The sequence below is a fragment of the Onychomys torridus genome, chromosome 5 (genome assembly GCF_903995425.1).
Source record: "Onychomys torridus chromosome 5, mOncTor1.1, whole genome shotgun sequence".
In the NCBI taxonomy this organism is placed as follows: domain Eukaryota; kingdom Metazoa; phylum Chordata; class Mammalia; order Rodentia; family Cricetidae; genus Onychomys; species Onychomys torridus.
This window is the reverse complement of record NC_050447.1, coordinates 92,727,819-92,755,308: the sequence shown is the minus strand read 5'-3', so window position 1 is coordinate 92,755,308 and position 27,490 is coordinate 92,727,819. Positions and strand designations below refer to the sequence as shown.

The 27,490-nt window shown below is 56.0% G+C and overlaps 2 protein-coding genes, 1 long non-coding RNA gene and 1 pseudogene across 11 annotated transcripts; 1 reads left to right on the top strand and 3 right to left on the bottom strand.

The window, feature by feature from the left end:
- Positions 1-5,809: 5,809 nt before the first annotated feature.
- On the bottom strand, positions 5,810-5,920 carry LOC118584966 (annotated as a pseudogene).
- A 2,923-nt stretch (positions 5,921-8,843) lies between these two features.
- LOC118583999 (cytokine receptor-like factor 2) lies at positions 8,844-15,164 on the bottom strand. Of its 2 annotated transcripts, XM_036187882.1 has the most exons (9): positions 12,872-13,615; positions 12,490-12,516; positions 11,998-12,100; positions 11,704-11,861; positions 11,186-11,319; positions 10,637-10,799; positions 10,384-10,495; positions 10,065-10,149; positions 8,844-9,866 (listed from the first exon to the last, which is right to left on the bottom strand). In XM_036187882.1, the coding sequence occupies exons 3-9, from the start codon at positions 12,054-12,056 to the stop codon at positions 9,639-9,641; spliced, it is 939 nt and encodes a 312-aa protein (XP_036043775.1). In that variant the 5' UTR covers positions 12,057-12,100; positions 12,490-12,516; positions 12,872-13,615; the 3' UTR covers positions 8,844-9,638. The 2 variants fall into 2 exon arrangements, with proteins under 2 accessions (XP_036043775.1, XP_036043774.1); XM_036187881.1 differs by lacking the exons at positions 12,490-12,516; positions 12,872-13,615 and adding an exon at positions 14,729-15,164.
- On the top strand, positions 12,316-24,421 carry LOC118583997 (granulocyte-macrophage colony-stimulating factor receptor subunit alpha-like). 6 transcript variants are annotated; one of them, XM_036187877.1, is made up of 16 exons: positions 12,316-13,819; positions 14,547-15,000; positions 15,649-15,846; positions 15,981-16,104; positions 17,772-17,957; positions 19,644-19,736; positions 20,090-20,241; positions 20,349-20,466; positions 21,969-22,098; positions 22,180-22,349; positions 22,767-22,900; positions 22,994-23,023; positions 23,107-23,242; positions 23,352-23,448; positions 23,644-23,725; positions 24,229-24,421. In XM_036187877.1, exons 6-16 carry the CDS (start codon positions 19,646-19,648, stop codon positions 24,271-24,273), a joined length of 1,185 nt encoding a protein of 394 aa, XP_036043770.1. In that variant the 5' UTR covers positions 12,316-13,819; positions 14,547-15,000; positions 15,649-15,846; positions 15,981-16,104; positions 17,772-17,957; positions 19,644-19,645; the 3' UTR covers positions 24,274-24,421. The 6 variants fall into 6 exon arrangements, with proteins under 6 accessions (XP_036043770.1, XP_036043768.1, XP_036043769.1 ...); XM_036187875.1 differs by having other exon boundaries at positions 12,316-14,790; XM_036187876.1 differs by having other exon boundaries at positions 12,316-14,812.
- On the bottom strand, positions 24,243-26,887 carry LOC118584002. 3 transcript variants are annotated; one of them, XR_004944992.1, is made up of 3 exons: positions 26,789-26,887; positions 25,603-26,458; positions 24,243-25,489 (listed from the first exon to the last, which is right to left on the bottom strand). It is a non-coding gene; the product is annotated as an uncharacterized LOC118584002 (long non-coding RNA). The 3 variants fall into 3 exon arrangements; XR_004944994.1 differs by having other exon boundaries at positions 25,608-26,458; XR_004944993.1 differs by having other exon boundaries at positions 24,244-25,710; positions 25,944-26,458.
- Positions 26,888-27,490: the final 603 nt, after the last annotated feature.

The following is a 27,490-nucleotide window of genomic DNA, read 5'->3' as shown; positions in this document are numbered from 1 at the left end:
TCTCCAGACACAAATTGCATTTTTTTAAAAAAAATTTCTGAACTATAAAGGAGAGTTTTAGTCTCTTTCATTCAGTATGGATGGCCTTCTATATTTTCTGCAGAAGATGACATTTTTCCTAGTCCTAAAGAAGTAAACATTTGGAAAGTGCCCTGGATTTACCCAGATGACTAGGTCATAACTACAAATCACACAAGCACTGGAAATATTTGGGCCTCAGGTGGCAGTGGCAGTGCTGTGGAGGACCAGCTAGAGCTGTAATCAAGTCAGGTTGTCTGGCGGCTTCTTGAAAAGCCATCTAAACACATGGTTCTCAAAGCAACTTCCTTTACCCTGTACAGTGCCATGGAATGATAAAGCACTTCAAAGCTCTGAGTAGAACCGGGTGGTGGTATCTCACACCTTTCATCCTAGCACTCAGGAGGCAGAGGTAGGCAGATCTCTGTGAATACAAGTCCGGTCTGGTCTACAGAGTGAGTGCCAAGACTACACAGAGCAACCCTGTCTCAAATAACAAACAAAAAACAAAGAGCTTTGAATATTCTCTATCCAGATAGTTAATCTGTTGATAAAACATAATTATCTGTATAGTTCCTTATGAAGTACTAGTACCATTGTCCTACTTTTCAGAGGAGGACACAGGTGTGGAGATTGTGAGTCTCGCAAGGTCGCATAGAGAGCAGAGCCAGTAGGATTTGACCTCATGGCTGTGTGTGGTGAGGCAGAAGAAAGCAGTTTTAGTGCTGAGGGTGTAGCTCAGTGGTAGTGATGCTTGCTGAGTTGGATTCCAACAGGGCAGGGATGGGGTGTGTTAATCCCTTCATTGTATTGGTTACTTTTCTCATTACTATAATAAAATACCCGACAACAGTCACTTCAGGAAGGGCTTTCTTTGTCCACTATGGTGCAAGAGGCACAAAAGTCACAGTGCACTATAGTGAGGAAGCAGGGATGAATGGTGTTGCACGCCACGCTCTCTTGCCTTGGTTTTGTTTTTTGTTTTTGAATGCAGTCTGGGCATCCAGCCTATGTTAAGGGTGGTTTGAAAGAAAATGGCCCCCAAAGGAAATAGCACTGTTAGGAGGTAGGGCCTTGTTGATGTAGATGTGGCCTCGTTGGAGGAACTGTACAGCTGAAGTTTTCCTGGTCCTACCTGGCCCATGATCAGGACAAATCTCCCCCACTCGTGTCCCCCAAGTAAACACACAGAGACTTATATTACTTATAAACTGTATGGCCTAATGGCTCAGGCTTCTTGCTATCTGTTCTTATATCTTAAATTAACCCATTTTTATAAATCTATACATTGCTATGTAGCTCGTGGCTTACTGGTACTTTACATCCTGCTCCTCATGGTGGCAGCTGGCAGCATCTCTCTGCCTCAGCCTTCTACTTTCCACAATTCTCATCCCTCTTTGTCCTGCCTATATTTCCTGCCTGGCTACTGGCCAATCAGCATTTTATTTATCAATCAATCATCCACAGCAGAAGTGAATCACTGTGGGGGTGCACTGCCACCATGCTCCCTGTCATGATATTGGACTGAACCTCTGAACTACAAGCCAGTACCCCAGTTACATGTTTTCATTTATAAGAGTTGTCTTGGTCATAGTGTCTCTTCACAGCAATAGAAACCCTAACTAAAACAGTGGGTCTTGTCCTACTGGATATACATATGCTTAGAATTATGCCCCCTAAGTGATTCTAAATCCAGTCAAGTTGACAATAAGTCACACCTGCTGCCTTCTGGAGGACAAGAACATGAGCCTCCAGTCTCTCTTCATATCTTCCTCCCCACCTGCTATAGTTTGGATCTCAAATGACCTCTACAGGTAAATATCTTGAAGGCATGGTCCTATTTATGGTTCTGTTGGTGATGGGACCTTTAAAATGTAGGGCCTTGTGGAAAGAACATAAGCCATTAGGGATGTAGCCTTGAAAGGCACATTTGGACCTTGTCGGTTTCTGACAGCATAAGGCGAACAACTTCTGCTTACAATTGACATTTCCATGTGAGGTTGCCTGAAGCAGTGGGGCCATGCATCGCGGAATTAAAGCCTCGGAAACCACAGGCTGAAATAAACCTGTCCTTACAAGTTCATTTTCTCCTGGTTTTTGTTTGGTTTTGGTCTTGGTGGCAGAAGCTAGCATACTAGCATACTCTGTGCACCCTAGCCAGTTGTGAGTTAAGAACTGGGGGGATTGTGTCCTTAGCATACGCCTGGCCATCCTGTCTCAGAGTCTTGGTCCCTGCACATTTGCCTGCCTGCCACATTCTAGGTCCCCTGTACTCTCAGCTCACTGTCTTTCCAATCCAGCCCAAGTTCTTTTCAATTTTCCCAGCCTGACTTGAACTTGGATGATTCTGTACTTTGTACATTGTTTCCTGTGTGTCAGGTAAGTTTGGCCTCTTCAGCTAGATGCTCACCTCCTACACGGACACTGCTTTATCAACCATAGTTCCAGCAGCCCAGGGAAAGAGTGACTGCAGACACTGGAATTCCGACGAGCACGGCTGTACCAGGCACAGTTAGCTGTGGCTTCTAAGATCAGCCACTCAGTTGGAATTAAAGGGAGACTGTCACCTCAGAAATCTGAGCACCAAGGAAAGCAGTAGTTGGGTGTGGACAATTATAACAGTGAGGTGTGGGGACTAGCAGGAGGTGTGTGCTAGGGATGAGGGGACTTGCCCTAGAGAACAAGTAGAATTTTGAGGTAAAAGAATTTGTAGCCAAACTGAAGGGGCATCTCATTATGGGATAGTGTACATCTCAAGTCCAGGAAGGTATCTAGCTGTCATTCTATGCCAAGATGGCCTTGCAGATTAGCCTGAGTTCTGAAGTCAGGCCTTCCCATTGAATTCCCTTCTATCGGTGACTAGTTGACGTTGGTAAGTTACAGAACATTGAAACACGCTTTAGAAACGTTAGTGCACAACTTAGCAGAGAATAGCATCATGTTTGTCATTTCTAGCCTAGAAAGCCTGCCTGCCTTAACACAGAATATGAATAGGCATTATAAAAGATGTGGGTTGGCATGCAGGGAAGAGGATTCTCAGAGGTAAGTGTGGCTGGCACAGCTGAGTCAAGCAAAATTCAGGGGCTATCTTACCTGTGACTGTTTTACAGAACCTCTCTAAGTCTCAAGGAAGGTTGCCCCTCCCCCAGTCTTGTTGACTCTTACCAAAACCATGAACTCGCTTTAGGAAATACTAGCTCAGCACAATGGTGTCAGGTGTTGTAGAGGCTTGTCAAGTAATTTGAATGGTTCTGGAAGATTCAACATTCATTTGTCAGAATCTCCACCTACAGGCTCAATCATCCAGTAACCAGCACAGTAGCTAACTAAGACCTAGGCCTTGAGTGAGTGACTTGACCTCAGTTTCCTCTTCTGTAAAATCGGGATGGTGACACGGTGTCCTCCCAGGAGGATTTGTGAAGATCAAATCAGTGGTGAGCTTGTCTAGTTAGAGCAGCGCCTGCCATGTAGTAGTAGGCGTGACATGTTAGCTCTCATCTAGAAAGTTTTAAAGATACTTTCAAAAATAAATTGCTGTTATGATACCGTTGGTCCTCTGTGAAATTGCCTCCTGCTCACACTAGATGTCTGGTTAATAAACAGTTAGGTACTGCTTGAATCACTGTCTCATTTATTTTTGAGACAGTGTGTCATGTAGCCCAGGCTAGCCACCATGTCACTGTGTAGCTAAGGAAAGCCTTAAACTCTTGATCCTCCTGCCTCCATCTCTGGTGCTGGGATTATAGTTGTACACCACTCTACTTGGCTTCATTTTTTTATCAAAACAGTATGGGTGTGCACGTGCTGTGGCACACACAGGTGGTGCTCAGAGGACAACTTCTGGGAGCTAGTTTCTCCTGTCACCTTCTTATGGGTTCAGGAACCAGGCACAGGCTGTTGGGGTTGACCAAAGGTCACATACCTGCTAAGCCCTCTCACCAGATACACACTTCCCTTTCCTGCTTCCTTTTCTCTGCAGACCAATCACTTGACCTCAGACAGTTCTTTTGCTTCTCTGCAAAATCTAAACAAGGCTTGGGTATAAGAGCACCGTTGAAATGCTTTAGTAAGGTGAATATGGATCATTTTCATCTTTAGCAAATATTTTCTGATTAATGAAATAAAAATTAGAATAGTCTATTTCACACAAGCACACACCCAACATCCAAAATAGGAAGCAGATGTGGGTTTTTGTTGTTGTTTGTTTTGTTTTGTTTTGTTTTGTTTTTTTGAGCTGAGGATCAAACCCAGGGCCTTACACTTGCTAGGCAAGCACTCTATCACTGAGCTAAATTCCCAACCCTGAAGCAGATGTTTTTGTATCAAAACAGGCATACATGCCAAAGGAAATTCACTGAGTACAAAAAAAAAAAAAAAAAAAAAGATAAGATTCAAACAATACTATTCTTGCTGCACATGGGAGGGTCTTAAAGCATTTTTTTTTTCCTGTTCTGGAGCCTTTAATTTCTCATCTGAGAAGCTAGACTACAAGCATTTGAAATTTGAGTTATAAGACATTAGAGCAGTTGTACTTTGCAGTTGAGGAAGCCAAGTCCCACAGAAAGGGAAGTAGCATCAGAACTGGAAAAGCAGATGCTTTAGCTCCCCGGCACAATCCCAGCAGAGTTCCAGCCCCTGCCCTGGTGCACCTACCCTGCTGAGAGGCAGGGGGGGGGGGCAGGGGTGGTAAGTGGACATTGTTAGGGTCTTTGGGGAGCGCTCATTTCCAGGGCTCTCAGGATAGAGTTCACAGACCCAGAGCCTGCTCTTACCATTCATAGCAAATGTCCATGTAGCAGGTTATGATAGACTGCAAGTTGAGAATTGGTGTGTGTTGCAAAGGGCACAACCCCAAACCAAAACTCTTGTCTGTCACCTGCGCCCAGAAATATTGGTTACCTTTACTTTTAGGGATTTAAAAGGATACAGACCTTACAGAAGAATAGAGTTTTTTGAGGAGGGAAAACTGAATCATAAAAACCCACTTGTGTGGCTCCTTAATGTTATAGCTAGAAACTTAAATCAATCAGTTGCGTGATAAAACAGTGCTGGGGTTAGAACCTCAGGTCTGCTATCAGGTAAGCACTCTATCACTGGCTTAACCTACAGCCTACGTATGGGACTCTCGAAGGGCTTCCTGTTGCTGTGTTAGTATTAGAAATATATGTTGTGCTGACGAGATGGTCCTTTTTGCTATGAAAGCCTGATGTCCTGAGTTGGAGTACAGGCGAACACACACACACCCACACGTGCCCACTCACCTATGCACGCACCCAAAGTTAACACACTCAGGCAGGCGGGCGGGCAGGCAGGCACACACAACCCACCGACCCCGTGGGGACCCTGGGTGGGGACCGTGGGGGTGGTGGAAGCCTCGGGTGGGAGCCTTGTTCCTCTGGGACTGCTTCCAAGGAGTGGGGTGTGTGGAGGTGGGTGCGGATCTGTCCCCCCTGCCCCGTGTCCGGGCGGGCGGGGAGCCTCCTCCCAGTCCCCCCCGTGACCCCCCACCGCCTGTGGAACCAGGCAGCCAGGTGCGATGGTGGCCCGGGATCTGGAGGGCAAGGCTAGCCTGGGCTGCATGTCAGTCAGGACATGCCTCTCTCATCCGATTCTTAGCTTCTTCGGGGGTCCTGGGATGATCCCCCACTGGGGTGTTTCCCCTGGTGGGTTTGCAGCACGCCCGAGGGCTGCGGGCGCTGGGTGAATTGGCAGCCTTGCGGCCGGCGACGGGGAGGGGAGGGTCCAGTCTGTGCTGGGCTGGCCCAGGGGCCCCAAAAGGGGCAAAGCAAAAAGCCTACAGCACCCGGTATTCCCAGGCGGTCTCCCATCCAAGTACTAACCAGGCCCGCTTAGCTTCCGAGATCAGATGATCGGGCGCGTTCAGGGTGGTATGGACGTAGACGACCGAGCCCGTCGCCGGGAGCCTCGAGAGCCTGGCCGCTGCGCTCTCCCAGCCCAGCTCACCCACCTAGCCCAGCTCACCTACCCACCGTCCCCGAGCCCCCCTCCAGCCCCACCCCTCCGCGCCTGCCCGCCAGCTAGGCCCTCCTCGGCCCTCTGTCCCGCTCCGTGGCCCGTGGCCCGGAACAGGGGACCCAGGGCCGGCACTGGCCAGCGTTGCCCCCGGACCTTCTCCTCTCCCGTTCCTCATCGGCCGGCCGCGCTCACCGGACCCACCCGGGCCCCCCTGGCAGGTTGGCTGGCCCGCAAGCCTGCTCCTCCCTCTCCCTGGGCCTCCGCCCCTCGGGCGGGGCGGGCGGGTCCGGTGTGCACGCGCCCGCACCTCCCGCTCCCCGGGGCCTTCCTTCCAGGGCAGGGCCTGGCTTGGGTCCCCCGACTCGCCCCACCCGGGGCCTGTGGCCAGGCAGCCAGCCCCTTGCCCTTGGGCAGGTCAGAGCCCTCCTCTGACCTGCAGGCCATTTCTGTGCCCGTGGGCCTTCTGGTGGGGAGGTGCAGGGCTGGGTGCCGACGGAGGTGGGCTCCGGGTGTGGGGGTGAGGGTGGGAGGTGGGGTTCATGGCCCTGCCCGGGCTGCTGTGCTCTGCCGCTTTCTTTCCTGCCTTCCAGGGGAGGGGAGGCGCCCAGGTAGGCGCAGGCAAGGCGGCCGGATCGCTCGGGTCAGCCATCCCCCCGAGAGAGAGAGACAGGGTGGACACCGTCCCGACGGTGCTCCCCAGAGGTGGGGATGGGGTGCTCGCCCCGACTGTCATCTCTCACCCTTGGGCAACTAACAGTCGGCTCCTCCTCCCAATGCTCCTTCTTCCTCCTCTCCCCAGGACAAACACCCCCTTCCCCTACCTCCTGGAGCCTCCAGGAAGATGTGACGTCTGGGATCTCTGGGATCGCGTTGGAGAGAGCGCGTGTGTGGGTGTGGGCTTCCAGGAGGGACCTGGGTTCTCTCTTTGGAACCTGGAAGGCCAGCTCCTGGGCTCCAGGTTCTGCCCCCACCCCCCCCCACCGCGAACCGGTCCATCCATTCCTTCATGGCAGAGGCCTCCCTCCCCAGGCAGCGGCAGCGATGGGCCGCCTCGCCCAAAGAAGGGAGAAGGGCTCTTGCACGCTGGGCAGACGACCATGGGTCCCTGGGAACTTGGAACTTGGGTCTTGGCACTGGGCGCGTGCACGGTGGGGGGCAGAGGAAGGCCCCGCCCGGGCCCGGATGGATACGCTTGGGCCATCCTCAGTCCCACCCGGCCGTCCGGCCTCCCACCTTGCCTGTGGAGAGTACTGTACTATGGAGGGTCCTGAGCTAGGAAGGAAGCGTGCGTCTAGACCCTAACTTGGGAACATCTTCCCTTTCCAATGGATAAGAGCCCTGCAGCAAGAAAGTCTGTCTATCTTCACTGTATGGCGCACCCATGCTTGAGAAAGGAGGGACGGCCGGTTGGCCGGCCGCACAGTCAAGCATGCACACATACAGCCAAGCCAGAGCCTAAAAGACCAGACACACAAACGTGCAGACACACGTGCACACACATAAACACCCAGACACAAAACCCAAGCCTAGCCACACAAACATAAACGGGCAAGGATGTCCGATGGAAGTTGGGACATGGGTCTCTGCGCTCGGCTCCGTGGACGGTGTGGGTAGAGTCAGGTCAAGGGGCCAGGATTCTCTTGGGCTAGCTATCTTCCTCAGTGCCACCGGGCCACCAGGCCATGCACCCACCCAACGCTGCCCCCATCAAGGAAGAGCCAAGGGTCTGGGCGCGACCTTCTCGCGGCTGGACTGGACTGTGTGCGGTGGGATGGCATCTCAAACCACAGCACGCACCCCTCCACTCTAGGTGACTGGCTTCCCCCAATAGATAATTCCACTGGCTTAGTGGGACAGCGCCTGAACGACCCTTGACTTCCTCTTGCCCTGGGACCACCAGGTTCCAGGTCGGGCCCATCTTGGACCTGGGTGCTCTGCTCGGCCACCACCCTACCCACTCCATCACTGCGCCCAGGCCCTGGGCTCTCAGGTCGGGCTTGGGAAGCAACCAACTGTGGCTCTCTGGCATCCCATCCCACCAGCACGTCCCATTCCCCTGAGGGCACCACTTCATATGGACTCACACTCATGCACGCACACGCGGGCCTCCACATACATGCTCGCCCACACACGCAAACACACTCGGGCATGCGTACCCACCCACACAGACACAGTCACAAGCCAGAGCGCTGGTGGTTTGTCGGTGGGTGGTTGTGTGGGCGTCCAGGATGAACCCGGGTTCTCTCTTTGGAACTTGGAAGGACATTTCCTGAACTCACACTCATGCACGCACACACACGTGTGCCTCCACATACACGCACACCCATCCTGAAACACCCTTGGGCATGTGTTTTCACCGATAGTGAATCACACACAGGTATGCCAGCAGGAGCTAGGGTGCTCGCACACACACTTTTGTGCAGTAACACACACACACACACACACCGGTGACCCCCCCCCCAAGCTCTTATCATGTAGGAATGATGCTACACATCTACAGGAATGTTCCCACACTCACAAGGACCTGATTACTAATGCAGGCACCCAAAATTTACACTCAGACAGGCAGGCAGACCAGCAGGCCTGCCTGGGAGAACACCTTCCCATCCTTCGCCTGGCACAGCCACACCCACCAGCATGCCACAACCCGGAGTGCACCGCTGCATGTGGACCCATTCTCACTCACGATCACACACTAGGGCAAGACACATGAGGAGTGGTGTCTGGTGCCAGAATGAAGAGATGCTAGAGCGGGTGTGGTTGATTGTCCGACCCTGACATCTGGCTTTCATTCCTTAGTATGGAAAGTGATCCTCAGGAAATACAGAAGTGAGTCTTTGGGGCATTTGTGACTGTTATTTGGAGTTACGTCAGAATTGTTTAAATGTGTGAAATTTCATAGGTCACATCTAGGTTATTGACTCCTAAGGATACATAGTACTTGATTCTGAATACTCCTGAGTGTAGTTCTGCATGCTGATTACTGTACAGTGACTTTTAAATTCTTATAACAGAGAGAAATGACCCTGTGGTTCAATAGTCCAGGTTATGTTGCTGAATTCTGAGTACCCTTTAGGGGCCTGTGGATTTTGGTAAACTGCCGCTAAGGATGTGTTCCTAGTGCTTGATGCTGAGTACTCCAGTATGTTGTGCTGAGTTTGGAATACTCATAAGGGGCCTTACTGTCGCCCTGTTAAGTCCTGGAGGGTCATGTGATCACATCTTTGCTGCCTCCTCATTCTTGCTCTCAGCTTGGTCTGTTCCCTACTGGGGGATGGGTCAGAGGCTTTGTGATGCCCCGGAGCGATTTCACCCGAGCCATGAACCTGCCATGTTCGGGAGGACTGGAACTCTGGTCTCCTCACAGTCCCAAATATTGACTGGTGGGGCGGAACGTTGTGGGTGGGGCTAACAGGAGCATCGTTGGAGTATCTTGAGTGATGATTGACTGGAGGCCTGTGGGAATGACCTGAGTGATGATTGACTGGAGGGCTTTGGGATTGTCCTACATAATGATTGACAGGAGGGTTGTGGGCATGTCCTAAGTGATGATTGACAGGGGATGTGGGTGGGAAATGATGACTGACACCGTGGGCACTCTCCTTGGCTGTGACACTATCACAGTGCCCGAGGTCACACCAGGGTCACAAGGTCATATAGGCATCACTGTCCATCATGAAAGTGACCCCACCCACAGACACCAGGTCTCCGACCCTCAAGCCCTCTCGTGGAAGGCCAGGAAACCCAGCATCCTTGTCCCATTCAGGCTCCTCCCTCTTTCCGTGATGCTCCAGGACCAGTGCCTCCTCTGTGGGGTCACAGACTTCTGGCTTTGCCATCAGGGTCACATGCTGTGTGTCACTGATCCACTCCTGGGAATGTAAAAGATCATGGCTTTAGGGGCGGGGCCACAATGACACCTGTTTCCCCAAGAAAGGGAAGTTGGGAGAGAATGAAGGATCATGGGAGGGATGAACAGGAAGTTGGGAAATAGGGTGAAGATCACGGGAGTAACTGGAAGTGGGGTTGGTAAGGAGTGAAGGATCATGGGAGGCTGGGTTGGAGATCACCTGGAAGTCCCCACCGTGCTTCTCAAACAGCCCGGGGAAGCTGCCCTTGGGGTCGGGCACACATGGCATGAGCATGTTCTTGAACCTGCAAGGGCAGGGGCAGAGTTGGGGGGGCAGGGTTGACGTCACACAGGGTGGCCGTGACGTGCTCTCACGGGCAGACACTGTATGGTGCGTAACCCAGACAGGTCAGGGAGGGGGAACTGAGGCAGAGAGATGACCATGAGACACACCCAGGGGGGCTGTGGGTCCGCATGTGACCGCGACCCCACCCTCCACCATGTGACCCCGCGCCCTTCCCCCAGCCCTGCGCCCTGACCTCCGCAGCCTCCACAGAGACAGCAGCAGCAGCAGCGAAGTCAGCAGGGTCAGGAGGCTGCATGCAACCAGGAGCTTCGGGAAAGCCGGGGCAGCAGGCTCCTGGCAGGACTCTGGGGTTGGGGGAGATGGACGGGTCACACGACCGACAAGGAGAGTCATGTTTGCCGGAGTCAGGGCAGCGGCTACATGTCAATCATCTACTGCCTGTCAGTCACCTGCTCCTGTGACTCCTGACCCTCCCGTCAAGTCACCTGTGCGCCTTGCAGCCTGCCAGTGTGTCACGGGGGTCCAGTCGCTTGGGTATGTCTCATGGCCATATGTGGACTCCTGTGTGGTGACCCGGGCCCGGAAGTCGTAGCAGCGCTGGTGGTCGACTCCGGCCACTGTGACATTACATGTGTTCGCGGAAGAGGTCTGTGGACGGGTCATGTGATGGTGCTGTGACTCAGTCTCCCTCCCAGACTGTCCCCAGGACAGATGGCTCAGGAGAGCACCTGTCCCGGAAACAGGACCCGACCTGGAAGTAGGGGTGGAGGGGTCAGGACCTCGGGGTCAGAACCCAGATGGTGGGTCACATGAATGAGCATGGGGGCGGGACTATGAGAATGGGACGTGACTAAGAGAGTGATTGACAGATGGGCGGGTGAATGACAGAGAGGTACTGATCGATGGATGGATGATTGACAGGACACAGCATGAGCAATAGATATGCCGATGATTGACGGATTGACAGGTGACTGACTGACAAATGATTGACAGAGGACTCCCGAGCATGCTGGGATCCCGGTGATGACACGCACCTCCCAGTTGGGGTCTCTGGCCCCTCGGTGCTGGACCTCGTAGACTAGGTCGTTGTAGGGAAGGTCGGGACACGTGACCTGGACGGAGTCCTCCAGCCAATGGAAGGTCATGTTCCCTGGGGGACCGGGCTTCACTGGGGGAGGGGGATGGCTGTCAGTCACTGGTGGATGGAGGCGTCAGAGCGGATGCTGGGAGACCCCCGGGGTCATGACCCTAGGTACCTAGAGACCCCTGTGTGACCCTGTGTGACTCCAAAGGACCTGCATGACCCTTGCATGACCCCTATGCCCATGTGACCCCTATATAACCTCCAACTCAACCAGGGGACCCTTGTTACCCCCTACTAACCCATGTGACCCAAGCATGACCCCAAGTTGCCAGGCGACCCCTGTGTGACCCCTATCCACGCCCCCTGCCACATCTGGGTCCGGCTGTCACTTTCATGGAGGTCCTGACCCCACTTGAGGTACTCACAGTAAGCCCCACGGCAGGCCTTACCCCCACTTCCGGTACTCACGGTAGGCTGTGGCCAGTCGCTTCCGGATGTAGACCAACACCTCACCCTTCCGGATGTGGATCTCCAGTAGTGCTCGGCGGGCGGGGAAGATGCACCCAGAAGTGATTCCCCCTGACAGGAAGTAGCGGGGGCAGCGCCGCAGGGGATCATGGTTGTAGCTGTGGGAGTGGGGCATCATGGGAAGAGAGTGGGAGATCATGGGAGGGGAGAGGATGATTATGGGAGGGGAGCAGGGGATCATGGGACGAGAGCATCAGGCCAGAGAGCAGAGCATCATGGGAGGCAGCCACTCACCGGAACGCTAAGCTCAGGTTGGCCCCCACATAGTAGGCAGGATCCCACGTGACCTCCATGGTGTCCAGATCGAAACAAACGATGCTGACCCGGAAGTCATCACCTGGGGGGGCACGTGACCAGTGATATAAGAGGCCACATAGCATCCAGCACTCTATACACTGAGTTACCAGTGCAGGGAAAAAGGGCCAGCTAAAGAAACCCACCCTGGGGGGTTGGGGATTTAGCTCAGTGGTAGAAGCCCTGGGTTCGATCCTCAGCTCCAGGGGAAAAAAAAAATTAAAGAAAAGGAAAAAAACCCACCCTGGCCCTGACCCCAGAGCCATCTCTGCCCTGACAAGGACACCAACCAATCCCTGAGCAGGACTCTTCTCCCTGGAGAAGCTCCGCCCCTAAGAAGCCCAGCTAAGCCCGTCTGCCTGTCCAGTCCTGGGCTCTGCTTTCCCGCCCTGGCAGGGGCAGCCGCGCCCCTGGGTGAAGATCTTCGTTCACCTGTGCAGCGGAGCGGAACAGAAGAACCTTGCGGAGACACGCCCCTTAGGGGACTGAGCACAAGGACCTTGCGGAGACGCGCCCCTTAGGGGACTGAGCACAAGGACCTTGCGGAGACACCCCTTAGGGGACTGAGCACAAGGACCTTGCGGAGACACGCCCCTTAGGGGACTGAGCACAAGGACCTTGCGGAGACATGCCCCTTAGGGGACTGAGCACAAGGACCTGCGGAGACACGCCCCTTAGGGGACTGAGCACAAGGACCTTGCGGAGACACGCCCCTTAGGGGACTGAGCACAAGGACCTTGCGGAGACACGCCCCTTAGGGGACTGAGCACAAGGACCTTGCGGAGACACCCCTTAGGGGGACTGAGCACAGGACCTTGCGGAGACACCCCTTAGGGGACTGAGCACAAGGACCTTGCGGAGACGCGCCCCTTAGGGGACTGAGCAGGAAAAGCAGCACTTTCCGCAGAGCCGAGGAGGTCCTCCATTTCCGCAGACTGAAGCTGGGCTGGGCAGCCCCTCGGGTGGAGCAAAGCTCCGCGGGGAGCGGGATTGCTGCATGCTGTGGAGCCCGGTCCCTGGGCACCCGCGGCAGGTGTGAGCTGAGTCCAGGCCGTCGGGGTGCCTCTCCTCCAGAGCCGGAACACCCACTGCGTCCCCGGCACTCCACCCACTGAGCACCCAGCCCTCTACTGACGGACTCACAAGCAGTTGCCCTTCCTCTGTCAACTCACACCACTGGCCTGTCACTCTGAGGCCCCTGCGGGGCGGGACTTCCTGCGTCCGGAAACCTCTGACCTTTAACTATGGAGTTTCCAGGAATCTATTATCGAAATCTGTGACGGGTGAGAGAGGTACTGAGCAGCTGGAGGATTGAGCCCGGAAAGTACTGAGCCCTGGCAGTACTGTGCCCCAGGATGACTGAATCCACAGTGTACCGAGCCCCCGCAGGACTGAGTCCGGAGAGGACTGAGCCCCGACAGTAGTCAGCCCGGAGAGTACTCAGCCGCAGGAGGACTGAGTCTCGAGAGTACTGAGCCCCGGGAGGACCCAGCACCCAGTGACCCAGCAAGAAGGAAGGACCGTCGGCCACGCAAGACCAAGTGCGGAACACCGCCCACCCCCGCCCCCTCACGTGACCCCGCCCCATCTACATTCCCCGGCCTCCGCTCCCCCACCCCCGGCCACCGCAGCCGGAACCGGATTCGGCCGGTTTCTGGGAGAAATGCGCCAGGGGCCGGGGCCCGGCGGTGCCATCAGCCGCCAGGGCGGAAGCTGACCTCTGACCAGGAGACTGAGGACGCGCGGCTCCGCCCACCTCGGGGTGAGTGACGGGACCAAGTGGTCTCGGGGGCGGGTGCTGGGCCGTGTCACGTGCTAAAAGCCCTGCCCGCTGATGCACGGCCTCATCAACCGAGCTATAAGCACTCTGCCCGCTGATGCACGGCCTCATCAACCGAGCTATAAGCACTCTGCCCGCTGATGCACGGCCTCATCAACCGAGCTATAAGCACTCTGCCCGCTGATGCACGGCCTCATCAACCGAGCTATAAGCACTCTGCCCGCTGAACTACGGCCTCATCAACCGAGCTATAAGCACTCTGCCCGCTGAACTACGGCCTCATCAACCGAGCTATAAGCACTCTGCCCGCTGATGCACGGCCTCATCAACCGAGCTATAAGCACTCTGCCCGCTGATCTACGGCCTCATAAACCGAGCTATAAGCACCCTGCCCGCTGATCTACGGCCTCATAAACCGAGCTATAAGCACCCTGCCCGCTGATCCACGGCCTCATAAACCGAGCTATAAGCACCCTGCCCGCTGATCTACGGCCTCATAAACCGAGCTATAAGCACCCTGCCCGCTGATCTACGGCCTCATAAACCGAGCTATAAGCACCCTGCCAACTCATCCGCAGGCACCCTATACTAAGCCGCAGCACTGAGCTGCAAACACAGTATGTACTGAGCTTCAAGCACCCTATGTACTGAGTTGCAGGCCCCTATGTACTGAGCCACAAGCACCCTCCTGAAGCCCACCTTCCGACAGGCATTAACGGAGGAGCATATGCAGATGAGCTGTTATCCCAGCGCGGTTGACAGCTGACGTCGCAAGCGCCCTCCGCGACCCCCGCGACCCCGGAGCCCCCAGGGGACGCCACGTGGGTTTGCCGCCGACCACGTGACCCGGGCGCCCCCGTCCCGCTGGACCTCCCCCCACCCCGGGCTTACCCGCGCTGTCTCCCCACGAGGTCCGCGGAAGCTGCAGCAGGAGGATGACCGCGAGGGGCCAGGTCGGGACGCTCAAGGCGGCAGGTCGGACGGACACGGACATGGGGACGCACGGACGGACGGACACCCGGTCGCGCGCGTCTGCCCCGACCCCCGGGGCTTCTTCTCATTTGGGGAAGTCGCGGCGGCGGCGGGGGCGGCGGAAGCTGCGCTGACTGACGAGCTGATGGGCGATAACGGACTGACTAATCGATCGCCGCGGCGATAACCGGGTGGGGCTGGGGGAGGGGGCGCGGGGGGAGGGGGACGGACGGGCGGACCGACACGGCGAGGCCGGGTCCCCGGTCTCCCGCCTTGCTGGCGTGGGCACCGACGACACCGGCGTCGGGCAGGACCCCGCCGCCGCGGCCGGTCCGCGCAGCGTGGACGCGGACCGACCCTCCCCCGCAGGCCCGGCGGGGTGTGGGCAAGGGGGGCGGGGGATTTCGGAAAAAGGGGAAGTGGGGAGAAGGGGAAGGAGCCTGTTCCCCTTCCAGAGGAGGGCGGGAGCGGGGGCGGACGGTCGGGTGCTCGCGACTCCGTGAGTGGGTGCTGGTGACTGGTTTTACGGAGAGCTTGTGGCTCAGCTGAGGTGCCTGTGGCTCAGTTGGTGAGTGCTTGTGACTTTTTGAGTGGGTGCTTGCGACTTGCTGACTGTGGTGCCTGTCCAGCTCAGTCACTGGGGTGCTTAGGGCTGAGTGAAAGGGGTGCTGGTTGCTCAGTGGATGGAGATGACAGATTGATGAGCCGCAGACGGAGCGCATGTGAGTGTGTCCTGAGGGATGATTGGCGGAGTGGGCGGAGGGGCGGGGCCATAGTGGAGCCTGTGGGTGAGCCAGGCTCAGTGATGATGTCACTAAGTTGGCTTGTCTGGACCCCAGAGCATCATGGGACCTCATGGCGTCATCACGTCGAAGCAGACGGGGAGCAAAGGATTTTGGGAGGGAGACAAGCCACTGAATCCCGATGTCTCCAAGAACCCAAATCGCCCTGTGGACGGAGCTGGACTGAGTGATGACGTCGTCGGAAGTGTTCATGCCCCCAACCCGGAGCATGATGGGACCTCATGATGTCACCAGGTGTCTGTGAGGGGGAGCCTGAAGGGTCATGGGAGGGGTCTGGGCCGGACGTGTCATGTGACTGACAGCTGGCACAGAGCATTGGGGGGGGGGGGGGATAGGATAACGGTGCTGCACATTTCCCATCGCTGCAGGTGTCACTTCCGCTCTGTCCGTGATTGACAGCAGGTGGTTGATTGACAGGTGTTGGCTCCACGATTTCCAGCACTGTGCCTTCTGGTCTGGATTGTGCCACGTGATGTGTCCTGTGTTGTGCACGTGAGTGGAGCCCTCAGGGACACGGGTCAGCACCCCACTTCTGGATCACATATTCACACCTCACTTCTAGTTCACGCATCAGTACTCCACTTCCGGGTCACAGGTCATCATGTTCCCACACTTCGACACCCACAAAGCATCATGGGATGCAGTGATGGAGGCCTTGATGGTCAGACACAACCCTGAACTGGAAGTGGCCCAAAGGACCCTATTCGGTTTCTGTGGTGGGAGCTGGGCAGTGGTGACATCACTGGCAGAGGCCTTGGATCTCCCAGAGGATGTCGGGAACTCATTACATCATGGGATGTCCGCTGGGGTGCGAGTGAAGCATCATGGGAGGGGAGGGATGGGGCACAAGTAGAGGGCTCATGACAGCCAGAAACCTGGACGTCACCTCCAAGCCCGGCTCCCTGGAGTAAGGGGCGGGACCCGGGCCGAGGGCATGGAGGCTCATGGGATGCGGCTGGCCTGGGTGGGCGTGGCTAGTATAGTCAGGACAGCTGTGATGGACCCCGCCCCGCCCACTTTGTCATCAGGTTCTGGGGTCAGGTCAGGGTCACATCAGGCATCACCTGTCTCATGCCACTGTCCCTCCCTCCCCTGATGCTTCACTCTCACCCTAGCAGATACCCCATGGTGTCAGGATGCTGTTGTCACACTCTGATGTTGGCACATGGTCACCAGTGACGTCATCACTTCCCACAGTCAGCAACTGAGCCTCGCCTAAAGACCTCACTGTGCGCCCCTGAGAGTCACATTGTGTGTTCCTGTAGCCCCGCTATGCGTCCCTCAGCGTCACACTGTGCACCCCTGAGGGTCACACTGCGTGCTCCTGAACTTTACACTGTGTGCCTCTGAACATAACGCTGTCTGTGTCACACTGCGTGCCCCTGAACGTCATACTCTGTGCCCCTGAACGTCACACTGAGCTCCCCTGAACGTCACACTGTGTGCCCCTGAACGTCACACTCTGTGCCCCTGAACGTCACACTGTGCTCCCCTGAATGTTGTACTCTGTGTCCCTGAATGTCATACTCTGTGCCCCTGAACGTCACACTGTGAGCCTGGAGCCTCACTGCGTGTCCCTGAACGTCACACTGTGCTCCCCTGAATGTTGTACTCTGTGCCCCTGAATGTCACACTCTGTGCCCCTGAATGTCACACTGTGCTCCCCTGAATGTCATACTCTGTGCCCCTGAATGTCATACTCTGTGCCCCTGAACGTCACACTGAGCTCCCCTGAACGTCACACTGTGAGCCTGGAGCCTCACTGCGTGCCCCTGAACGTCACACTGTGCTCCCCTGAACGTCACACTGTGCTCCCCTGAACGTCACACTGTGCTCCCCTGAACGTCACACTGAGCTTCCCTGAATGTCATACTCTGTGCCCCTGAACGTCACACTGAGCTCCCCTGAACGTCACACTGTGAGCCTGAAGCCCCACTGTGTTCTCCCTCCCTTCCCCAACCAATCCTTGATCAATAGTTGATCAATAAACACTGGGCCCCGCCCACCTTTCCCAGGAATCCCAACAGCTGGCTTCTGCATACAACTTGGATCCAGGTGTCAATCACCCCCTACCCCCCGCCCCAGGGCAGGGCCCTGGGCTCCTACTGTCAGTCATTCAGCACGCCTGTCAATCACCGCGCCTGTTCCTTCCCCTCTAGGTTTCCCAACCTGCAGATGAGGAAGCTGGGAGGGAGTCGGGACAGACTGAAAGACAGGCAGACTTACGGAGGTCCCCTCGGGCCTCCCACCTCTCTCCCCACGGCTCAGGGCTGCTCACCCTCGAGCCTGGGCAGGGGCACCAGGAGTGGGCCATCATTGTGGGCAATCCCCTGCCATCCGTGTCGGTAAGTCCACTTCCTCCAGGCTTCCCGTGCTCAATTGGGGCGTGGTCTGTGTAGACCAGGGCTAGGGTGGGTGTCCGGGCATGGTGACCCCAGACCGGAAGTCACCCTGTGGGTCTTCCGGTGGGTCTGGGGTCTGCTTCTTGAGGTCATCCTGGGGATGGGGAGGGGATGGTTCCTGGTGACATCAGGAGGGATTGTATTAACATCACCCCTGTGATCCCAACCCTAGGGTCACTCGGGGGGGGGGGGGGGGGGGGGGGGGGGGGGGGGGGGGGGAGATGGAGGGGGAGCCGCAGGGGCATCTTGGGAGATTCTAGAATCTCCCAATGGGCTACTGAGGGGACATGCTGACCTACTGTGTGCACTGGCTGGAAGTGACCTCCTTCCCCAGGTTATGGGTTCAAAAACAGAAAAAGAAAAGGTGGAGGGTCCAGCTGGAGAGATGGCTCAGAGGTTAAGAGCACTGGCTGCTCTTCCAGAGGTCCTGAGTTCAATTCCCAGCAACCACATGGTGGCTCACAACCATCTGTCATGAGACCTGGTGCCCTCTTCTGGCCTGCAGACAATATACTGTATACATAATAAATAAATAAAATCTTTTTTGGAGGGTCAAAGTTCAAGTGGCTGGGGTCAAGGGGCAGGGGTTGTGAGACCGGAAGTGGGGAGACAGGGACCTCCCTCCCTGTCACCCTCCCCACCTCCTCCAGATTAAAAGTGGCCTCGCCCCTGGGGTACTGTGGGTTGATATCCAGCTGGGAAGATCGTAGACCCGGATCCTAGAATGCTTCCAGTTTACTGCATGGGGGGATAGGGGGTGAGTGACGAACTTCCTGGGGACTCCCCCACGACCTTCATGGAGAGTCAGTGCCTTTCTGGGTCCCCCTAACTAATTAGAAGTCCCCAGGGGCCTCTCAGCTGCCTTCAGGGAAGAGAGATGGATGATGATGAATCCTGGGAGTTGGGGAGGGGGAGGGGGTAATGGGGGAGAAGTGGACGGGGTCCACAGATAGCAGAAATGAAAAATAATATGGAGACCTGAGGGTGTTGGATGAGCGTTCCCAGCATGCACTGGGGTGCTGTTGGGTATTTGTTTGCCCACCGGGATCTTTGCATATGAGAGGGTCTGCGGCTGCCTCTGCAGCACCCCAATCATTCGCTGTACATTTCAGAAAAAAAAAAAAAATGTTCCATGAGTCACCCACTGCAGGGAACCCAAGGTAGAGAAGAGGAAGTCTGTCCTGACGGGGAGGAGGGAGCAAGTGGGGCACAGTCAGACTGCAACCCACGGGACCCAGGGGATGGTAGAAAACTCCCGGCCTGTGACATCAGGGCAGAGGGAGCTGAGGCAGGAGGATGGCTGGGAGTGGGGGGGGCAGGGTAGGGTGAGGGAGGGATGAGGAGGAAATCCCCATAACCAGGGTGTGCGTGCATAGTGGGTCCACATCAGGGGACTTCGTGCCAGAGTAGTGATGCAGGGAACACAGCAGAGGCAAGGGGCGGGTCCAATGATGTCCACGCCCCATTCTGGGTGACTGACAAATAACTTCACAGACATGCCTGCCCATCCCGTGTAACTCAGGGGATGACGTCAGATACACCCACACACCACACTTGACTGACAGGATGACACCACAGACACCTGATGTACAGGATGTTGCCAAGGAAATGCCTTCTGTCTCTCCACAGCCATGCCTATGCCGTGTGTGGCCTTACTGGGCCAGGCCCTACTGTGTGCAGCTCTGCTTCAGGCTTCCAACTCCATGGCACAGGAGCTTCCAGGTGAGTGTGCGACCCCACATGTCCCTGGTTCCCCCCCCCCCCCCCCCCACGCACCTGGTGTGGTTCCTCGGTGACTCAGTTTCCCCATGACACATCAACACATGTGAGGAGACATCAGCAAATGCCTGTCCACACTGAAGTGATTGACAGATCTAGACAGGAAGTAGGGATCCTCTCTTCCCCTTCCCCATTATACATGATGACATCACTGCATCCTCCCGCATTTCCTGAGATGCTGGCAGCCAGAGAGGCAATGTTGGAACAGTGCTGGAAGTGATGTCACTTATCCTTAGGGGGCGGGTCCAAAGTCACAGGTGGGCGGGTCTGGTCAGAGGTTGCCTTACATACTCTAGCACTGACTCGCTGGGGAGCCTCGGTGCTGAACGTGACCTTTGACCCCGGGACCTGGACCCTGACCTGGAGCTGCGGAGGGCACGTCATCGTGAAGTCATGCACTGCAACTTACACCAAGAGGAACGGGAGACCGGGGCACCTGAAGATACGGGTCTGCGGTGGGGGGCGGGGCCTGCTGTGGGTAGGGATGGGGCAGGGGCGGGGCCGGCATCAGAGGTCTCTGATGACATCACATCCCCGCCCACCACCCACCCCCAGGACCCTGTGTGTCGCTGCCAATTCAAATCCCTGACCCTTCACCTTGGGGTCACGCTGGAGGTCAATGCAACTGTTAATCACATGCCTGTGCTTGAGAAGCTGAGATACGTCAACAGAGGTGGGGGAGGGGAAGGGGTATGGGGTAGGGGTGGCAGGGCCTGGTGCTTGTCAGTCATCACGGGGCTCAGGGGTGGGATGTGGTGCCTGTCAGTCACAGAGCCTGTCCATCATAGTGACTTTCCATCATGGCTTTGGTCACCGTATCCTCATCACTCTAAGGGTGGTGGGGGCTGAGTGGACGCAAGTGCTGAGCTCTGTCCCTCTGCGCCAGCCCCACCCACAGTGGAAGTAGTTGCCGGTCACTTGGTTAAGGGAGGCTGGACCTGAGAGACAGACAGGGAGAGATGATTGGGCAATCGATAGATGGATATGTAATCAACTAATAGATGATCAGTAGATGATCGATAGACAGGTGATAATCGAATGACTGACAGGGAGCAGGAGACAGAAAGTGACGTCTGAGAAGAGGTGATAGACCAGCTGTGGATTGGTCAGTCTGGATGCTGACACATGTGCTGACGTCACCACCCCACAGAGGGAAAGATGTCTAGGTTGATGATGAACTTCCAGGGTAATGACAACATTTAAGGTTGAAAATCCACTTCCAGGTTGATGATGGACTTCCAGGTTGATCATAGCCTTTCAGATAAATGATGAACTTCGAGGTTGATAGTGATTTCCAAGCTACGTAAAGCTGTATTGGAATTTTCCAGGGGCCTGCTTTGAGAAAATCCTTCCCAGAGTCCTGGAGAGGATGCTACATCTGGCATGGTGTTATCTGAGGGAAAAGAACATATGCAAACCAGTTTCTTACATCCATTTACTTTATTTCTCTATAACAAACTTCTACACAGCTTCAGTTCTGTTCTGACCCTCAGTTCCTCTTTTCCCTTCTTTTTCTGTCCGCTCATAGCCCTAGTAATAACTAAGCTCTTATGCTCTGGATCTCATCTTCGTCCTCTGTTCCTTCATCCTCCATCTATCCTTCCTCTCCTACTCTCCTGATCGGAATCAAATCCACCTAGAGTCTGCAAAACCTTTCCTTGCCCCTTACTCCTGGACCCGAGCCAGTCTGGCTTACCATCTACAGAAACTCTGCTTTCCTCTCTTCTCTCTGGCAGGACCAGGAATTCTGCTTCAGTCTTTAAAGCAGCTGTTATGCAAACAACTCTTTTGTCTCCAGTCAGTAGCTCTGGCATGCTACTAGACCCGAGGGAAGGGGATGGTCTGAGCTTCATTTGCACAAGAAACAAAGCTATGCATCTACAGTCTGCTTGTCTCCTAGGCTCTGTAGGGGGGTTACCTAGTAGATGAGCAGAAGCTCTGAGAAGCTTATACTGTTTGCCATATGGCCTAGTAGTATATGAGCGCACAAGAATTTCATAGCAGAAGACAGCTGATATATTAAAAGCTGAATAACATCAAATATTGCCTGATAAATAGCTTTCCTCTAGAACGATTCCTTGACCTCTCTAGGTATAGCTGTATTATATACAGCCAAGTCTCTGTAATATATTCTTGCGGCTTGCAGCAACCCAATGTCACTTCTTCCTTCTGCAGGTACAGAGGGGTCGGCAGCACAGAACCTCACATGCTTCATCCACGATGCACGTGTAATGACGTGTACCTGGGAGGTGGGGCCTGCGGCACCTAGGGACATCCAGTACTTCCTGCACATGCGGAACACCACGTGAGCACCAATGTCAAAGAGGGTGGGAAGAGGGGGTATGGCCTTGGGCCCAGGCTGACTATTATGGGCTATCCCCCAAAGGGGTCACATGCTGATGGCATGCCCTACCTACCTGGGTGATCATGTGCACACGGGCTGCCGCATGGAGGATCTGACTCAGCTGCCCCATCATGTGCACATAACTGTGACTGGATCCAGCCGGATGTGTGACATCATGTTCTATGACATCACGCTGAACACCAAGCTCATAGGTGTGTGATGTCAGGGTGACAGTATGAGGGGGTGGACGCAGGGGTGAGTGACAGGTGTGAGGGGGAGGGACACAGGGGTGGTTGACAGCAGAGTATGAGGGGGCTGGACATGGGGGTGAGTGACAGGAGAGTGTAAGGGGGCAGGACATGGCGAAGAGTGACAGATGTAGGGGGTGGATCACGGGTGCAAGTGACAGGAGGGCAGGACACAGGTGTGATTGACAGGTGTGAGGAGGCAGAAGATGGAGATGAGTGACAGGCGTGTGGGGAAGGGACAGGTGTGAGTGACAGTTGTGAGGGGGCGGATACCGGGTGTGAGTGACAGGTGATCACAGAAGCCTGCCTGTAATGTCATGTCACTTCCAGTAGGCGGGACATGTTCCTGTCACTCATTCCTGATCCCTGCCCTCCTCTCAGAGCGTCTCAGCCCCCCGTGGAACATCACCGTGGCCTGTAACTCCTCCCACTGCGTGGTCACATGGTCCCAGCCACAGACGTGGAGTCACATGAGTTTCTCGGACTTTCGGTATGAGGTGGACATCCAGAGACAGGTACGCACCCCGGGGCATCATGGGAAATGGGGGAGGGGGCTTCCCCGCCCCCCTCCAGTCTGGGAACCCACTTCCAGTTCCGATTTCTCCTAGAACGCAGAACCCGGAAGTGCCAACCCTAAGGTGAGGTGACCGCGGCTGACTGCCTGCCGACCCCTGGGGTGGGCGGGGCCACCGCAGGACCACCCTCCTCCTCCCCTCCACAGGTGTGCATCTCCAGTGAGCAGGAAAACAGATACGAGTTCCCGAGTCCCGAGCCCAGGCTGGGTCACGTGGTCAGCGTGCGTGCTGGGGACGTGCGCAGCGACCGCTGGAGCGCGTGGAGCCCTGGCGTGGCCTTCGGTGAGGGGCGTGTGCACCCTGCCAGACCATCTCTGGTTCAGGCTCCCGGCCTTCTGAGACACTGCCCTTTGACCCATGCCACTTCCGGTCTAAGCCCCCCCTCCCACAGGCTCTGAGGACCGGGGGGTCCCCATGCTGCACGTGTACCTGACCGTTGTGACTGTGACCCTACTGTGCGCCCTGGGCCTCGGGCTGGCGTGGAAGAGGTAAGCAGAGGCCAGGGCATGACCATGATGGAGCCTGTGGACACGTGACTGGTGACGGATGTGCAAGGGGGCGGGCCTAAGGGGCATGCGTGATGGGTGAGACTCCCAGCAAGCACTGCTTGCTCCTGCCTGACCTTAAGGTTCCAAGTCAAAGTGGTTGCCACCACCCCTGACCTCTGACCCCTGACTCCATAGGTTCGTCAGGATCCAGAAACTTTTCCCCCCGATCCCGGAAATCAAGGACAAAATCACTGATGATGACAGAGTCAACCCAGAGGTCAGAGGTTGCGCCAGGGGGGAGGGGGTCTGGACCTCCTGTCAGTCATCTGTTGGGACTGGCCTACAGCCATGCCCACTTGGAAAACCCCTGAGTTCCCTCCCTGCTGAACTCAGGATGACCCCCAGTGACCCCAGTTGACCCCCGATGAACCTCTGTTGACCTCTGACTCCCATTGACCCCAGTTGACCCCAGTTGACTCTGCTAACCCATATGAACCCGGTTGACCCCTGCTGACCACAGTTAACCCGTGCTAACGTTGATCCTGCTGATCCTGGTTGACCCCTGCTGACCTCAGTTGACCCCAGCTGACCTTCATTGTCCCCCACTGACCCCTTTTAACCTCTCTGACTTAGTTTGACCCCAATTCACCTCCACACCCCAGTTGATCTCCCTGACCCTGGGTGACCCGCACTGACCCTGGTTGACCCCTGATTCTGCTGACCCCAGTTGACCCCCCTGACCCCGGTTGGCCCCTAACCCCGCCTTCTGCTCCCCCCCAGACCCTCAGGAAGGACTTACTGTTGCAGACCGAGGAGGCCAACTAGGCTGTGACGTCAACAGGAAGTTCTGCCCACACTGCAGGAGCACGTGGGCAGCTCCACCACACCCGGAAGTAGTTTCAAATCTAAAGCTGTTTTTCTTTCTTGTTTTTTTTGTTTGTTTGTTTTTTTTATTAAATCAGAAAATAACATCAGCATGACGTCACTGTCATGTGTCTGGCCTTGCGCCTGTGAGGGGCAGTATCAGGAAACGTCACAGCTGGGGTGGGAGGGGCTGACCAGGATGTCCTGTGAGCAACATGAGGGTATCTTTTGTGATGTCACCGTGTCAGTCACATGGGGTGGGTGTGTCCAGGACATCACCTGGGGGGCATGACTGTGAGGTCATCCTGTCACCCGGGTGTGGGTGTGTTTGTGACATCATACTCTCAGTCACATGATTCCAAGCGAGACAGGGGGATGACTCAGGTCTCACAGGCTTGGCAAGCTGGACACCCAGGGGCATCCCAGGAAGGGTCCCTGAGGGTCATGTGACCCACTCAGTCTGGCTGGCTAGGGGATTGATTGACAGCAGAAAGGGGAAGCTGAAGCCATGGGCAGCAGGTGATTGACAAGTGGCTCTGGACTTCTGGTCTGGGCCAATGTGATGGACTGTGGGGCACCAGGCCTGTTGGAACCTGGGACAGACAGACGGATGGACCAACAGAGCTTGGCGGGCCATGTAGGACCAGTGAGTCTTGCCTCCTCCCAGAATCCCCCCCTCGCCAGGTCAGATCTTCTAGGGAGGCCTCTGGGTCCAGGGGTCAGGGGTCAGCCATGATGTGGGCTTTGCCTCTGGCGTGCTCAGGTCAGCCCTGCCCTGCATGATTCTGACCATCACGCACCACACCAGAGGCTTGCGCAGCCCTCCAGGAGGGTGAGATGGAGGTCAGTGTTTGTTGACTGACTGATGGTGAGACTGGGCGCCTCCAGGGGGATGTCATCAGGACGGAGCCGAGGCTAGACTGGTGTGAAGGGTAGACCTGTCCAGTGCGTTCGGACTTTGTCCCGTCTTCAGGGCGACGATGGACAGGCCAAGTTTCTGGTCTTGTCAGTGGAAGCGATCAGATGTCAGCCAGTGAACATGAAGATGGCAGGCTGGAGGCTGACGTCACACTGAGGGACGGGAAGTTGCATGTGTGGGCCTGTCTTCAGGACATTGATTGACAGGCACAGCGGCAATCAATCTAGTTCTCCACCCACTGGCTGGACGGTTTCAGTCCTGGGAGGAAGAAGCGATTGAGTGTCAGTCAATGAACACCAAGATGGTGGCCAGGAGGTTGACCTCACACTGGGGGACCGGAAATTGCAGACAGGGCATTGCCCTTTGCGAACCTGACCCTTGGTGCCAGGAGGAAGCCTCTGACATGGAACGCGGCTGCTGACATCATGGGGTAGAAGTACACCATCACCCTGGAGAAACTGCGCCCCCTCGTGGAGCCTCTGGTGAGGAGGGAAGGTGCAGGGAAAAGGGGCCAGTGAGAGAAACCCACCCTGACCCCAGAGCCATCTCTGCCCTGACAAGGACACCAACCAATCCCTGAGCAGGACTCTTCTCCCTGGAGAAGCTCCGCCCCTAAGAGCCCCAGCTAAGCCCGTCTGCCTGTCCAGTCCTGGGCTCTGCTTTCCCGCCCTGGCAGGGGCAGCCGGGCCCCTGGGTGAAGATCTTTGTTCACCTGTGCAGCGGAGCGGAACAGAAGAACCTTGCGGAGACGCGCCTTAGGGGACTGAGCACAAGGACCTTGCTGAGACACCCCTTAGGGGACTGAGCACAAGGACCTTGCGGAGACGCGCCCCTTAGGGGACTGAGCACAAGGACCTTGCGGAGACGCGCCCCTTAGGGGACTGAGCACAAGGACCTTGCGGAGACACGCCCCTTAGGGGGACTGAGCACAGGACCTTGCGGAGACACGCCCCTTAGGGGACTGAGCAGGAAAAGCAGCACTTTCCGCAGAGCCGAGGAGGTCCTCCATTTCCGCAGACTGAAGCTGGGCTGGGCAGCCCCTCGGGTGGAGCAAAGCTCCGCGGGGAGCGGGATTGCTGCATGCTGTGGAGCCCGGTCCCTGGGCACCCGCGGCAGGTGTGAGCTGAGTCCAGGCCGTCGGGGTGCCTCTCCTCCAGAGCCGGAACAGAAGGGCAGGTGAGGGGCAGGGCACAGAGAACACTTCTGTGTCACTTGACTGTGGCTGAACTGGAAGCAGGGGAGGAAAGATTAAGATCCCAGTTGGCAATCCACTCTCAGGACCCTTCCTGTCAGTCATTGCTCAGGACACGCCCACAGCCTTCCTGTCAACTCAGGACATACCCACAGCACCTGTCAATCATCGCTCAGAACACGCCCAGAAAATAACTACTCAGCATCTAGCACTCTACCCACTGAGTCATCAGTACTGTACCCACTGATCATGCAGCACTCAGCCGCCTCGGCGCAGGAACCTGGGTTTTGCCCTCTCCCTGCGCCTCCCCCACCTCCCTGCGTCACTTCCCCAGCTGCGCCTCCCCCACACCCTCCTCCTCTTACTTTTTTTCCCTTTTCTTTCTCCCTTTCTTCTGTTCCGAGTCGTTCTTTTTATTCTTCATTTAACGAGCGCTCCCCACTTAGCCCTCACTTCCCCCTCTCCCTCCCTCCCATCCGCCGGGCCCCCCTCCACTCTACCCACAATCCTCTGCGCCTCCTTGTCTCCTTTAACTTCTGGGAGAAATGATTCCGTTATTTGGGGTTGGGGAGGTGCGGATGATGCCAGTCGCGGGGAGGTAACTATTCACAGAGGTGAGGCTCGGGGGGGGCGGCTCCCAGCATGCTCTGGCGCCTTGCCCGAGTCTCAGGTGGGAGGTTGAGGGAGCTTCTGCCTGGTCGCTCACCGGAGGGTTTGCACCCGGCTCTGATTCTGTCTGAGGCCAGGGAGTTAGGGGGTGGGAAATGCGGGTGCTTGCCTTGGTACCATCAGTAGGGGGAGTGCTGAGAGCTTAGTACTCACTACAGTGTTAAGTGTTTAGCAGAAGGACCGTGGCGGTGAGTGTTGAGTGCTTAGTGCTTAGTTACAAAGATCGTAGCAGTGGATTGCATAGGGTGATGGGACATGGAGAGAGTTGGCTTGGGGTGTAACTTGGTGTTTCTAATGACGTCATTGTGTCAGTCGTGTGGGTCTCTGATGTAGCAAAGGCGCTATGAGTGCTCGGCTTGGTACTATCAGCGGGTGGATGCTGAGTACTTAGTACTCAG